Source organism: Mobula hypostoma, chromosome 4, assembly GCF_963921235.1.
Source record: "Mobula hypostoma chromosome 4, sMobHyp1.1, whole genome shotgun sequence".
In the NCBI taxonomy this organism is placed as follows: Eukaryota; Metazoa; Chordata; class Chondrichthyes; order Myliobatiformes; family Myliobatidae; genus Mobula; species Mobula hypostoma.
Window position 1 is genome coordinate 101,783,936 of NC_086100.1, and position 14,483 is coordinate 101,798,418.

At 40.4% G+C, this 14,483-nt stretch overlaps 1 protein-coding gene across 4 annotated transcripts in view; it reads left to right on the plus strand.

Moving 5' to 3' along the window:
- The first annotated feature begins 6,579 nt into the window (after positions 1-6,579).
- The window catches only part of afap1 (actin filament associated protein 1), a 343,466-nt gene continuing 335,562 nt past the window's right edge, over positions 6,580-14,483 (plus strand). For all 4 annotated transcript variants that reach the window (XM_063046311.1, XM_063046314.1, XM_063046312.1 and 1 more), the window contains exon 1: positions 6,580-6,680. In XM_063046311.1, coding sequence (XP_062902381.1) covers positions 6,638-6,680 — 43 coding nt within the window. In that variant the 5' untranslated portion in view covers positions 6,580-6,637. The remainder of the gene's footprint in view (positions 6,681-14,483) is intronic.

Here is a 14,483-nt window from a genome sequence, read left to right on the forward strand (position 1 = left end):
TGGGACTTTGTTGTCATTAAGATTATGCATTGGTTACTCCTATTGATGCTGTCATGGACCTTCCACAAGTAAATGAATGAGCTGAAGGTCAGTACATTTATTCTCAGACTGGCTCACTCACTACCTGCTGCAGTCAGAATCTGTCAATAGAGCCCTTTGGGACTCAGCCAGTTCATGCTGTGCTCACACTACTGAGCCATTCTTGGTGTTTGTCAATGAAGTCCTCACCGAGAGAACCTAGTACTTCCAGTGCTTCTTTCAAGTGTGCAGTATGAAGGAGCATGAATTCATCAGCTGAGAGCAGACGAGAGGGGCTAACCAGGAGAAGATTTCCTTGCCCATGTTTAACCCGATGCACATCTGACATCCAAGACCCATGGGGGTCAATTTTATAGCCTTTAAACATAACTCCCTCCCCTCTATATACCACTATCTTCTCTGAATTTATTATCTTTTTCTTCTTCAATGACCTAATTGACCTCATTTGCCACTTCAGAGGACATTGAAGAAGTGACCATATTATTGTGGATCACTTAAGCCATACTGATAGGATGGCAGACTTCCTACCTGATGACGTGTCAACCCTCATTTTCTTCCGGGCACTATTTAAGGATAAGGATGAGTTGCTTTATTTGTTCTCCTGCACGAGTTCTGAGTTGGTAGATGAATAAATGTAAAGACAAAAGGCACTTGATGGGGCAGGTGGGTGTATTTGGGAGTTGGCACAGTCTTTCTTATGATTTATCATAATGATAATAAGGGAATATTATTTCTCTTTCTTTCTCCCACAACATCAATGAACACTATCTTCCAAACTTCAGAACTAACCCAATGTAATCAGTGAAAACTGATACAATCACATTAGTTTACGAGCAAGTCCTGCAGCACTTAATGATCAGAGTGCAATTTATTTTTGAGGGCAGAGTGTTCTGGGCTGAAAATTCGTGCTCTGGAGGAATTCTGTAAATATATACAAGGTAAAGTTTTATTTTTGTCTCTGTATTAAAAATGTTTTTTTTCCTAATTTTTCCTGGGCCAAAGTGAAAATCAACCAATGTTATAGGGAAAATAACCACAATGTTTCCTAATTTATAAAAAAAAGCATATACCCTTATTTGATGCAGCTCAAAAGAGATTGATTAGTATAGTAGCTGGGATGAGAAAACTGCCTATCAAACAGTGAAAGAACAAAGAATGGGCACAGTATTAGGCCCTTTGACCCACAAGATTGTGTCAGCCATATTAAGCTAATGTGTTGGCACGTGGCCGAGTGGTTAAGGTGTTGGTCTAGTGATCTGATGGTCACTAGTTCGAGCCTCAGCTGAGGCATCGTGTTGTGTCCTTGAGCAAGGCACTTAACCACACATTGCTCTGCGACAACACCGGTGCCAAGCTGTATTGGCCCTAATGCCCTTCCCTTGGACAACATCGGTGGCGTGGAGAGGGGAGACTTGCAGCATGGGCAACGGCCAGTCTTCCATACAACCTGCGCCCTTGAAACCTTCCAAGGTGCAAATACATGGTCTCACGAGACTAACGGATGCCTATATATTAAGCTAATGACACCTAACTATTTTGCCTCTTCCATTCTCTGCATATTCATGTTTTTCTGGAAGGCTCTTAACTGATCACATCTACCTCCACTACCACCACAGGTACCAACCACTCTGTGCAAAAAACTTCATCCAGCACATCTCCTTTGACCCTTCCCCCCAATTTAAATGTTGCTATCTCATATTTGACACCTTGACCCTGGAAAAAAGATACCAGTTATCATGATCTTATACACCTCTATCAGACCTCCCCATTGGACTCTGCTGCTTCAGTGGAAAATAACCCTCTTTACAGCATACACTCTCTAATCCAGACAGCATAGTGGCAAATCTCTTCCGAATGTCTCCACGGCCTTCTCATCCCTCCTGTAACGTAGTGTCCAGGTGAATGCAACACTCCAGATGCGGCATAACCAGAGTTTTATAAAGCTGCAGTATAACTTCTTGACTCTTGAATTCAGTGCCTTGACCAATAAAGGCATGCATGTCATATGCCTTTTTTTTAATCACCCTGTCAACTGGTGTAGTAGCCACTTTCAGGCAATTATCGACTTGGATCCCAAGATCCATCTGCACATTGAAACTGCTAAGGGCCCTGCCATTAACTGCATACTTTCCCTATACATTTGACCTCCTGAAGTGCAACCCCTCACACTTGTTGGATTAAACTCCATGTGCTGTTTCTCTGATATTATCTGCAAATTATCTGTTTTCTGCTATATACTTTGGTAATCTTCTACACTATCCATAACACCACCAGTCTTTGTGTCATCAGAAGACTTACTAATCCACCCATCCACTTCATTTATAAATATCACAAACATCAGAGATCCCAGTGAAACACCACTAGTCACAGACCTCCAGCTACAGTACGTCCCATTAACCTCTGTCTTTTATGGGCAATACAATTCAGAATCCAAACTGCCAAGTCACCATGGATCCCATGATTCTTTATCTTCTGGATGAGTCTTCCATGAAAAACCATGTCAAATGCATTACTAAAATCCACTTAGTCAACATGCACTGCTGTATCCTCATCAGTTCCCTTCTCACTTCCTCGAAGAACTTAATCATGTTAGTAAGACATGACTGGCCATGTTGCCTGATCCTAAGTAGGCCAATCTTTTCCATTTGCTCTTAAATCCTCTCCAATAGCTTTCCATTCACTGGTATGAGTCTCACTGGCCTATAATTTCCCAGATTTTCCATCTTCCCTTCTTGAACAAAGGAACCTTAGCTACTCCATGATCCTCTGGGGCCTCATCTGTGGCTAGAGGGGATACAAAGCTCTTGGTCAAGACCCCAGCAATCTCATCTGGACTCTTGACTATTGGTGATGTTCACGCCTAGGAATGAAGTTCTCAACTCTCTCAACCTTAGGACTGTTACTGAAGACAGGAGCATGTGCACTGCCCTCTTTTTCTTTTCTCTCTCTCTCTCTCTCTCTCTCTGCCCCCATCATTTTTTTAAGGTGCCGCTCACTATAGTGATATCATCTGCAAACTTGTAGATGAAGTCCGAGTGGAATCTGGCCACATCATCATGAGTGTATAGGGAAGAGAGAAGGGAGTTGAGGATGCAGACTTGTGGGGTATCAGTGTTGAGTATTACCATGGCACTGGTGTTGTTGCCCATCCTTACTGATTGTAGTTTGTTGGTCAGCAGGTCAAGGATCTGGTTGCCGAGGGAGGTGCTGGCTTCCAGCTCTTTTAGTTTGCCAATGAGTTTGCTTGGAATTATAGTATTGAAAGTGGAGCTATAGCCTATGTACAATAGTCTAACATAGGTGTCTTACTATCCAGATGCTCCAGGGAGTTGGTGTCTGCCATAGACCTGGCCACTGGTAGGCAAATTGCAGTGGACAGTAGTTGTTAAGGCATGATACCTTGTTTTTCCAAGGTACCGGAATGATAGTGGTCTTTTTAAAGCAGGTCGGAACTTCAGATTGAAGCAAGAATACACCTTACAGCTGATCTACACAGGATCGAAGTATATGCCCAGAGACCCCTCTGGGCCAGATGCTTTCCATAGCTTCACTCTCCTGAATACTGATCTTACATCTGCAGCGGTCACTGTGGGTTTATGAGATTGCGTGCTGTTGGGGCGGATGGTCACGTAATAATCTTCTGTGTAAAATGTGTATAGAATGCATTAAGCTCATTAGCGAGGGGTGGGAATCATCTTTTTGATGCTGCCTGACTTCACTTTGTAGCCCATTACAGCATGTAAGCCCTGTCACAACTGACCGCCTGCGTTGGATTCAATGGGCTGACAAATTTAAAAATTCTATCAGGTCAAGTAACAGTAAGTCATCTAATAGCAATTGTATTTTAAGTTTTTTTTATTTGATCAGTTAATCTAAAAATAGAATCATGACTAATGAAATGCCCACCCTTTGCACATGGGAATCCTGGACTCTCTGTGTCCTGGACACTTGTAAATGGATGAAATGTCCTCAACAGACAGAAAGCACATTAACGAGCTGCAGGTGAAATTATCCCTATGGAATTATGATGCTATAAAAGATATTTGGCTAAAATAGGACAGGATTGTATTCTAAGTATTCCTGGTTATAAAATGTGCAGGTGAGAAAGGAAAGGAGTAAAAGGAGGAAAAATGGCAGCATCATTTAGGAGAACTTTGCAGAATTGGAAACACAGGATGTCCTGGAAAATCCATAGCAGAACTTTTCTGTGCAGAAGCAGGACACAACAGAGATGTGCTCCTACTGCTGGACTACTCTGTAGACTGTCAGCCAGTGAGAGGTTCAAAGAGATGTGAAGAAGTCTTAAGTTATAATGGGTGACAGAAACAACCTAGATGTAGACTAGCAATACCACAAGGGAGAGGGTGGGATGGGGAGTGTAGAGGAGGGGTTTCTAAAGCATTTTCAGGAGAATTTTTTGATCCAATTTTTTGTCCCAATGAGGATTGGTGGGCCTAGTTCTGAACACTACGTTTTAAGAACATAAAAACACAGGAAACAAAAGCAGATGCGGGTCAACCAACCTCTCAACCATGCTCTGATACTTAATAAAATCATGACTGAATAATTTCTGAATGTAATGAATGGCTCTGCTTTCATGGCTCTCTGGGGTACAGAACCCCTAAGAATCATGACCTTCTGAATTAGCCTGAATTAGCAATTTTGATTCTAGTTCTAGATAACCCCACCATTCTAGCCCCTATTCCTATCTTTCCTTCCCAACATGTTGTGTTTCAATAGGTTTATCCTCCCCATTTTTCAAAATTCCAATGAATGGAAGCCCAACCTACCCAATTCCTTTTATTGATAGCCCCTTCATTCCAGGAATCAAGCTGATGAAAATTCTTTACACTCCCTCCAAACAATTATGTCTTTTCCTAAATGTGTTTTTAGGCCTGGTGTTCAGAATGATGGAGAAGAGATTTACTAAAATCATTGCAGGAATAAGAGAGTTTCATCATATGGATAGTTCTCATTGGAGCAGACACGGCTGGTTGGACATCGATTAGAAATATTTTAAATCAGAGTGGGTATAGACAAGGTAGATAGAGAGTAGATAGTGGATTCGAGAGCATGGAATGAAGGGGACTAGCAAAACAAACTACTGCTACTACATTGACTCAGGCCTAGGGGGCCGGTGTCGGGCACGATGACGACCTCTCCACTTCTCCCTCTCCCTCATCAGTGTGTTCAGTTCATCTACATTAGCCGCGCCGCTGTCTTCTAGGAGCGTGTTGACCATAGTCTTCGGAGAGCGCCCAGGGTTCATCCTCCTGTGCTTGGGCTCCCATATGCTGACTAGGCCGGCAGGTAGCTCGGGGTGGCATAGACAGTGCCCCGCTAGTTGCAGTCTTCTCGCCTGGATTTTAGTGGTGAGCATCGGTAGGTCGTTATAGAGCTCGACGTTCGTCATGTCATGTGCTATTGCCAACTCACGTCAAGAGCCATCCGGAGCATTCGTGTATAGCAAAACAAAAGGAGGAGGAAAAAAGCACATTGCATAGTCAGGATGAGGAATGCACAACTAGCATGGAAATATATTGAATTGTTGTGTGCTGAACAGAGATGGATAAGTACCTGAAGAGATATACGCCAACAGTAAGCACTCTGGACTCTGAATTAGTGATCTACGTCGACAGTTGGTAAGGAGCTGCTGATTCAGATCTCCAGTACAGTAACCGGGTTCAGTCATAATCTCGGTCCTGTCTGTCTGGAGCATGCATCATCTACTTGTAACCAGGTGCTTCGATGCAAACTGTGTGGACCAGTGGGTTAACTGGCGACTGTAAATTTCCCTTGTGTGTAGGTAAGAGGGAGTTCGATGGGGAGAATGAAGTGAGTTGTGAAAACGGGTTCTTGATGGCGCGGACCCAGTACACCGAAGCGCCTGTGTCCCTGACGGATCTCCCTAATTTGAAACGCGTTGGCGAGAGTGCAAGGGAATGGGATCAGTTAGTCTGCTCTACACACGTCTGCACGGATTTGACAGGCTGAAAGGCCCTCCTTGCTGTAAACATTCTGCAGTTCTGTGAAGCTGCAATACATCAGGTAATTCAAAACTGCTACCCTTTTTCAAACTTATCGGGGGTTTTCAGAAGAGAACTTCAGGTTTATAGTTTATACCTGCCCTTGTCTTGGTTTACACTGCCTAACAAATTTTGACAAGTCTAAATCCCATAAACTAGTCTCCATTATTTGTATCCATGGTTCGCAACACAAAAATATATATTAACAACATTTTCTATTATTCACTTTGTGATTGGACAAATTGCTTGCTTTCTCCTGTTACGATTAGACCTTGGGAACATCAATCAATTTACAAACCAGACACACTTTCAACTCCAATTGGTTGGATTGATTTTAGTCTTTGATTTGTTAATCTATGTGTCAATCCCCGCCCTTGGGCATTGTCACATCTGCGCCTTCGCCTTTACGCACATTCCATTGGCGGTGTTAAACCAATGAGCGTTCCCAATTGGATAACACTGTCTGTCACTCATTCCATAATTTTGACAGCTGTTCGAGGGGCTGGTGAGCCGAGCGGCGGCGAGACAAGGAGCAGCGAGCACAGCGGACCGATACATTGCAATTTCTCGTTATGGAGCAAAGAACAAAACTGGAAGTGGAAACATGCATTAAAGGTAGGCTTCAGTGTTAATCACACAGTTTGGAAGTACAGCACATTTTAAGAATTGAATTGTAATGTACCAAACACGCGATTCAGTGCCGTTAACTGACATGTTCTTTTCTGACATTTGAGGAAAGCGGACAGGATGGTATGAGTACATGTAAAGACAAGTCATGAAAGAAACGGCCACAGTTGTTGCCATGTAAGAGAAAGGGGAGAGCTGTAACGGCGCTGTTTTACTCAGTGGTTTGCAGGAATGTTTTCTCATCTATGAAAGCTTTGCGTTTTTGGCATACATTGTGGGGATGATTTCGCAAAATGAGTTGCTCTTTTTGACATTTGTTATACTTTAAAGTGCCGCGTGATTTTTGTTTTAATCATTGTCAATTCTAGTGGCTATCAAACGATCTAAAAAAAAATCTAACGTGATTCATGCTGCGAATCAGAAGCACTAACAATCAAATAATTCTGCAATGGAATTTAGTATGTGGTCCGTGCGGCGTTAATTTTCGTTTTCCATTACAACATATGAGATACCTTTTGTTCATTTCCGCCACATTATTATGTCATCTAGGAAAGAAAAAAAGAATTGTGCATTGATAATGTGGATGTAAGGAGAACACCGAGCAGCTAAACAAAGCGGTAGAAGGGTGGGACTGTACATGATTTATTGTTTGGGAGGTAATGGTGCTCAGAGTCAATCTCAGGGGTGCTCATTTTGTATGCTGGACACACACCCACACGTCTGAAATTACCCAGGGGAGAGGGGAAATCATCTGCCCAAGGGGATTTAAAACGCGACTGCACAGATTTCTGTCACTCTACTGTATTTCTTCTAGTCAAAGAAAGTATCGATTGTCATTTAGATCCGCCTTAATTAATCATACATGTCAGTGATCTCGCAGCTTTTGTCTTTGGAGTGAACGAGAGCGTGCCAATAAATGTAATCGCAATTTAGGTTTTAATAAAATGGTGATTTTTATGCTGCATTTTAGATTATTTGCAAAAGTGGAATTACTTTTTTCAGCATTATCTAGGAGTTGATGAAATGCTTACTGTTGAGGAGAATGACAGAAAAGAATTTCTCTTGAGGACAGGCAGCTAGCTGAATGGATTGCAGGAGAGGTGGTGGTTGTGTGATGTGACAATTCCATCCTTGCAGAGATTGATTAATCACATGCCTTTGTAGATTAGGGCACAGGGAAGATATGCAGCCTTTCTGTATTCTTTGTCGATTGAGATATATGTTTCTATACTCTATGAAATCCAGAGAAATTAATTTCAGCATGCAATCTCTCGTTATTGCATTTTGAAATATTAATGTATGTACAATATAAGTTTAATGTGATTTTTGGAGTAACTTTGTGATATTCACTACCACACCATTTTGTCTTTGATTTTTAATAGTGCATTGGCACTGATGTAGCATTAGAAATCTATTACAATTAATGTGTTCTGGAATGCTGGTGGATTACTGCCTGTGAATGAAGTAGGGTTCACAAGTTAGAATTATTTCCAAAGAAGCACATGTGGATGATCCTTGGATCATTAATGAGAATCTTAAACCAAGAGCTGTATCAAATGACAGATGTAGAACCCAGTGAAAAGGGGAGGTGGAGATGCCTTTGCCGGATAATGAAATCGGACATCTACACTGCCCAGAAGACCCATATGATAAGGACCGGGAGAGAGGTGTAAATTGGGATGCTACAAGGTGAACAGAACTGAAAGAGTTAGTGTGGGCTGATGTGAACACCATCAACAATCCAGAGATGCCCACTCAAAAATCCAATGAGATTGAATGATTAATGAAAAAAAGAACTTTGGGATGGCTTCCAGTAAAATAAGAGGTTAAATTAACTCATTATGTTTGTTGTAAATGTTACATCAAAGGATTTCCCTTACAGCAGAGGAAGAAGAAAGCACTGATTTGGGTTAGCACCATTGTTTCTTTTAGTTACTGGTAAATTTTCCCGATGTTATTGGGATTATTTCATGACAAACAAAGGATAGGTAAGGGGAATAGTTCAACAAAGATATTAGATGTGAAATAGTAACTTAAGGAAGCAACCCAACAGCAGCCACGGAAGCAGGAGATTTTGCATTCTAGCAGCAATGTTACCATGAGTGTCGTGCAGAGCTACGAATGAGTATCCTCGAACACTGATTCTGCTGCGTTTGGAAGCTGTCAGGGAGATCATCTTGAGCTCCCCTCACAACAGCATAGGGTCTTTGGTGATGAAAACCCAAGGCAAATTAGAAATGTTTTCTCTGCCTGCAGCAGGATGCTTACCAAGCACATTGTCAAATGTTTTCAAAAGTGGATAGATTTATCCGCTTGCAGCAGATCCCAGCCTAAATCAATTACAATCAGAACAGGAATTGCTAGATGACAAAAGACCAACCACATGTTCTTCTAACATTCTGGTTAATGGTGTTGCAATAGTTTTAGTGCCGGTGATCAATGTCAACAGTTTACTCCACAATAGAACCAGAAACAACTTCAGGATAAACCTTGGAGGTTGCATTCATTGGGAAACATGGGTTAAAATTCATCTTTTTTCCTTACAAAATGTTGCATTTACTACACATCAGATCTCACATTAGTCAATTATAGACTTTCCACCTTCAGCATATTGTCCTGATATTGGGAATATTTCACTTAGCAATCAAATTTAGTAACCAGGAAGAGATTTTAGGCTTGACCAGGCAGGATGCCATGGTTAGCTTAACTACTTAAATGCTGTTATGATTGTAATGTTGATTCATAAAAGTGCATAATATCACTTCATCACTGATATACTAGCCTGAATTCATTTTAGGCTGTGCTTTCATAAAAGCCAGTTTTGTAACTTTCAACTTTTGTTTTCAAATCCCTTCTAATTCTTTTCTGTTATCTCCAATCTCCTCTAACTCTAGTCTCTCTTCCCCCCCACCCACACACACACACTCTACTCCACCCATCACCTAGAGTTCTGTACTGTTCTATCTCGGCTTTGCTTTTTCTCTCGTTTATCCAAAATTTAATTATTCCATAGTTCAGTTGCCAAGGCTGTGAACTCAGAAAATCCATCTTTAAGCTGTTCTCCTCTTTCCTGTTAAAATATCCCTTTATAACTCCTTCCATTTCACCACAATTTTTGTCCTTTACCTTTAAAACTTTCTTGTGAAGTACCTTAAGATATTTTTGGTAAATGATGGTGCAACAAAAATGGGTTTTTGTAATGTAACCAACATTTTTTTCATTTGCCAGGTGTATCTGTTGTCAGTCTGGGGCAGGGACTATTTTTTTGGGTTCCTGGTAAAGTTTCCAGGCCTGGTGAGAGAAGATCTACATGCAATTCTAACTATCATAATAAATCCTTTATTGTATTACATTGCTTGGGAATTAAGATACCAAACAAAAGTTAATGAGAATTACTGTCTGATACCTTCATCCCAACCAAACTTAAAATAGCAACCCAGGTGGTTAACCAAGTACCATTCCTGTTCAGCAACTAAGTTTAGAGGGGTGGCCTGATCTAGGCTGTGTGTCTGTGGTTTCATATTTCCTCCACTTTTTAATGAAAGATTGCACTGAGCTCCCAGATATGTTCAATGCCTTTGACATGATCTGGTACCCTTCCCCAGACCTGTGCTTCTCTGTTGTCATTTCTCTGACTTGTCTTGAATGCTCTCATTTTGGTTTGGTCTGTTGAAAATCTACTGTACTGTTGGACCATACAGAGAGAGGGGTATTTATTCTTTTAAAACAGATGATCCTCCAAATGTTCTACATCAACAAATTGGGTGAGTTGATAAGGTGATAGAGTTTATTGCAGCTGAGGAAAGTTAACCTAGTAATTACAGAGGGGAGGAATGTTTTTTCAACCTCACAATTTTGGTTTTTAATTTTTAGCAAATTTTTAGCACATTTTTCTTTTGATTTGACATGATGCATAATGTTCTGTAGATTAGCTCAAAAATCCTGCTCCAATATATTTTAAATTTAGAAACTGAGGCAGTAAAGTGTGAAAATAGTTATGAGGGCAGAATACTTTTCCAAGGCATTGTATGCACAAGTCATTTGGGCAATGACCAGAATATGGATGTAATTCTATGAGCAGTCTCTTCAGCTGAAGATATACTATAGCAAGTAATGACAATACAACAAGGACCACATTTCAAAACTAATTTTTGTTGTGATATGCTATGGAATACCCAGTTCTTAGCTCCAACAATTACAAAGTACAATGACTTATCCTGTTGGAATTATAGTGACTCAGTCCAACGTTTCTTCAGAATCACAGAAGTTTATTTCACCTGTTTTGTTTGCACTGGCACTTTAGTGTAATAATCAAATTAATTCCATTTATCTAGTATTTTCCCTGTGGTCATGTAACATATTTTTCACTTTTGTTTATTTGTTTAAAGTTTTATGACAGTTTCAGATTTTGTAGCTTATCAGAGGTAAAATAATATATATAATTTGGCCCAGTGAACCATTGGTTCCTTATTATGTAATGGGGTTATGCCGCATGTAATACAGCCATTTGGCCTACCGTGACTATACCAACAAATGGAGACCCATCTTTATTAATCATCTCAACTTTCCAGCACTTGACCCACAGCCTTCTATTTAATGGTGATGAAAGTAGTCATTTAGAGACTTTTTAAATGCTGTCAACAACTCAACCTCAACCACTCTCTCGGCAGTGTACTCCAGGGTGAGAATGGTGCCCTGCAGATCATCTCTGGATCTCTTACCCCAAATCTATATCCTCTAGTTTTGTCTACCTCTGTAACAGGGAATACCTGTGGTCTACCCAATCTATATCCCTCATAATTTTATATTATGTCCTCTCTTAACCAATTTTGCTTTAGAGAAAACAGACTTAGCATGTCCAGACTCTCTTTACAACTGATACACAACATTCTGTGCAAAATCAGATTGAATCTCCTCTACATTCTCTCCAACCCTAAAGCATCTTTTCTGTAGTATAGTGAGCAGAACTGCATGCAATACTCTGAGGTCTGACTAATGGTTCAAAAAGTTAGAGCTTAACTTCCCTATTCTTGTACTTTAATCCCAGGTCTAAGCACGGACCAAGAGTGAAAATAAACTAATGCTGTGGGAAGCAGCATTGCCAGTTGTTCTCCAATCATGTTTTAAGAGCATGAAAGAAGCAACATAGAAGATATTTTGTGTATATCTTTTTGTTTAATCTAATATAAACATCTTTGAAAATTCACATATGTGACACTAACATATTCTATGTAGATTGAAGTTTGCTGATGATACCACTGTTGTTGGCCAAATCAAAGGTGGTGACAAATCAGCGTTTATAAGGGAGATTGAAAATCTGGCTGTGATGCCATAACAACATCTTACTCAATGTCAGCATGACCAAGGAGCTGATTATTGACTTCGAGAGGATAAAACCAGAGGTCCACCAGCCAGTCCTCATCAGAGGATCAGAGCTGTAGAGGGTCAGCAACTTAAAGGCCATGAAAATGAATTTCAGGGTTGTATATAGTGCCATATACTGTGTGGACTTTGATTATAAATTTACTTTGAATTTTGAACTAGGTAACAAATGAGTTCCATTTTTATCGATTTTCTCCATAAGTTGTAAAGTACATGCAATCACTTTACACAGTAACCATACTTTCACACTAAATTTCAAAGTTGAAAGTAGTACTTGGTCAGGTACCCCGTCTGGGCTGGGCTCACCCTCCTGAAGGCTGTTCACACGCATTGACCTCAGAGACTGAAATTATAGGATCACCAGGGGTGTGCAAGGATGGTTATAAGCATTATAAGGCATTGAGCTCATCTGGAAGAGACTTGTCATTATTGTAATGAATGGCATCAGAGGTACATTAGACTGATAAAGAACAATTACTAAACCTGGATAGAGAGACTGAGATACCAGCTCTGCTGTTCATAATAGAGAATGCATATGCACTATATATACATTAGATCTTTGAATTGAATATAATAATAATAACTTACTTAAAAAGCACTTTTCAGATAAACAATGTCGTTCAAAGTGCTCTACAATGAGATAAAGTGCAAATATGAAAATAAAAGACAAAATGGTGTTAATTAAAAGCAAGGTTAAATACATAGGTTTTGAACTGGTGTTTAAAAGTGTCAACTGAGTCTGCATCCCTTATAGTTTTAGGTATTGCGTTCAGGAGCATAGACCAAAAAAAAGCTAACCTATCTTTTGAAGGAGATTGTTGTAATTTCAGTGACTGGCAGAAGAAGGCCTGAGAGCTCGAGCAGTTATAAAACAAAAGTGATACTGTGATGTACTCTGGTCCCAGACCATTGAGAGCTTTCAAAACAAGTAAGAATCAGAATTAAGTTTACTATCACTGGCATATGTTGTGATAATTATTGTTTTGATGCAGCAGTACATTTCAGCACATAATAACAAAAAAACTATGAATTAAAATAAAAAGTATATAAAAAGAATACATTAAATAAGTAATGCAAAATGAGAGGAGAAAATAGTGAGGTAGTGTTCACGGATTCATTGTCCTTTCAGAAATATGATGGTGGAGGGGAAGAAGCTATACTGAAATACTGAGTGTGTGTTTTCAGGCTCCTGTACCTCTTTCTTGATGGTAGCAATGAGAAGAGGGCATGTCCTGGGTAAAGGGGGTCCTTAATGACGGATGCCATCTTTTTGAGGAATCGCCTTTTGAAGGTGTCCACAATGCTTGGGAGGCTAGAGCCCATGATGGAGCTGACTGAGTTACAGCCTTCAGCAGCTTTTTCTGATCCTGTGCAGTGGGCTCTCCATACCAGACAGTGATGCAACCAGTTTGAATGCTCTCCATAGTATATCTGTAGAAATTTGTGAGTGTCTTTGGTGACATGCCAAATTTCCTTGACTCTTGGTGAAATGTAGCCACTTCATGCCTTCTAATTGCATCAATATGGATAGATCTTCAGAGATGTTGACACCCAGGAGCATGTAACTGCTCCCTCTCTTCACAGTTCATCCCTCAAATGAGGACTGGTGTCTGTTCCCTCAACTTGCTCTTCCTGAAGTCCACAATCAATTCCTTGGTCTTACTGACACTAAGTGCAAGGTTGTTATTATGACACCACTCAACCAGCTGATCTGTCTCACTCCTGTATGCCTCCATGTCACCATTTGAAATTCTGTCAACAATAGTTCTGAAGGGCCATCCTTGTATTCAGAGGCTGTGCCCTCATCCTAGGCTTCTTCATGTAGGAAACATCCTCTCTATGTCTACTCTATCCAGTCATTTCAATATTTGATGGATTTCAATGGAATTCCCCCCCCCCCCCATTCTTATAAACTCCAGTGAGTACAGGCCCACACTTTCAATCCCTTTGTACCTTGGATTTCTGAATTTACTCCCAGTTTAGAAAATAGTTTACACCTTTATTCTCTCGAAAAAGTGCATGACCATACACTTCTCTGCACTGTATTGTGTCTGCCATTTCTTAGCCCATTCTCCTAAAATGTCCAAGTCTATCTGTAGCCTGCCCCTTCACCTATCTTTGTATCATTTGCAAATTTGGCTACTAAGCCATCTATCTATTCATCAACCAAATTATTGACAGACATATAACTTGAAACGAAGTAGTCTCAACACTGATCTTTGCAGAATGCCACTAAACACTGGGGGCTAAACAGTAAAGTTCCCCTTTATTCACACTATTTGCCTCCTGCAATTTTCTATCCATGCTAGTATCTTTCCTGTAATACCATGCGCTCTTGTTTTGCAGTTTCATGTGCCTTGTCAAAGGCCTTCTGAAAATCCAAGTAAACAACATCCATGATCATTGCCT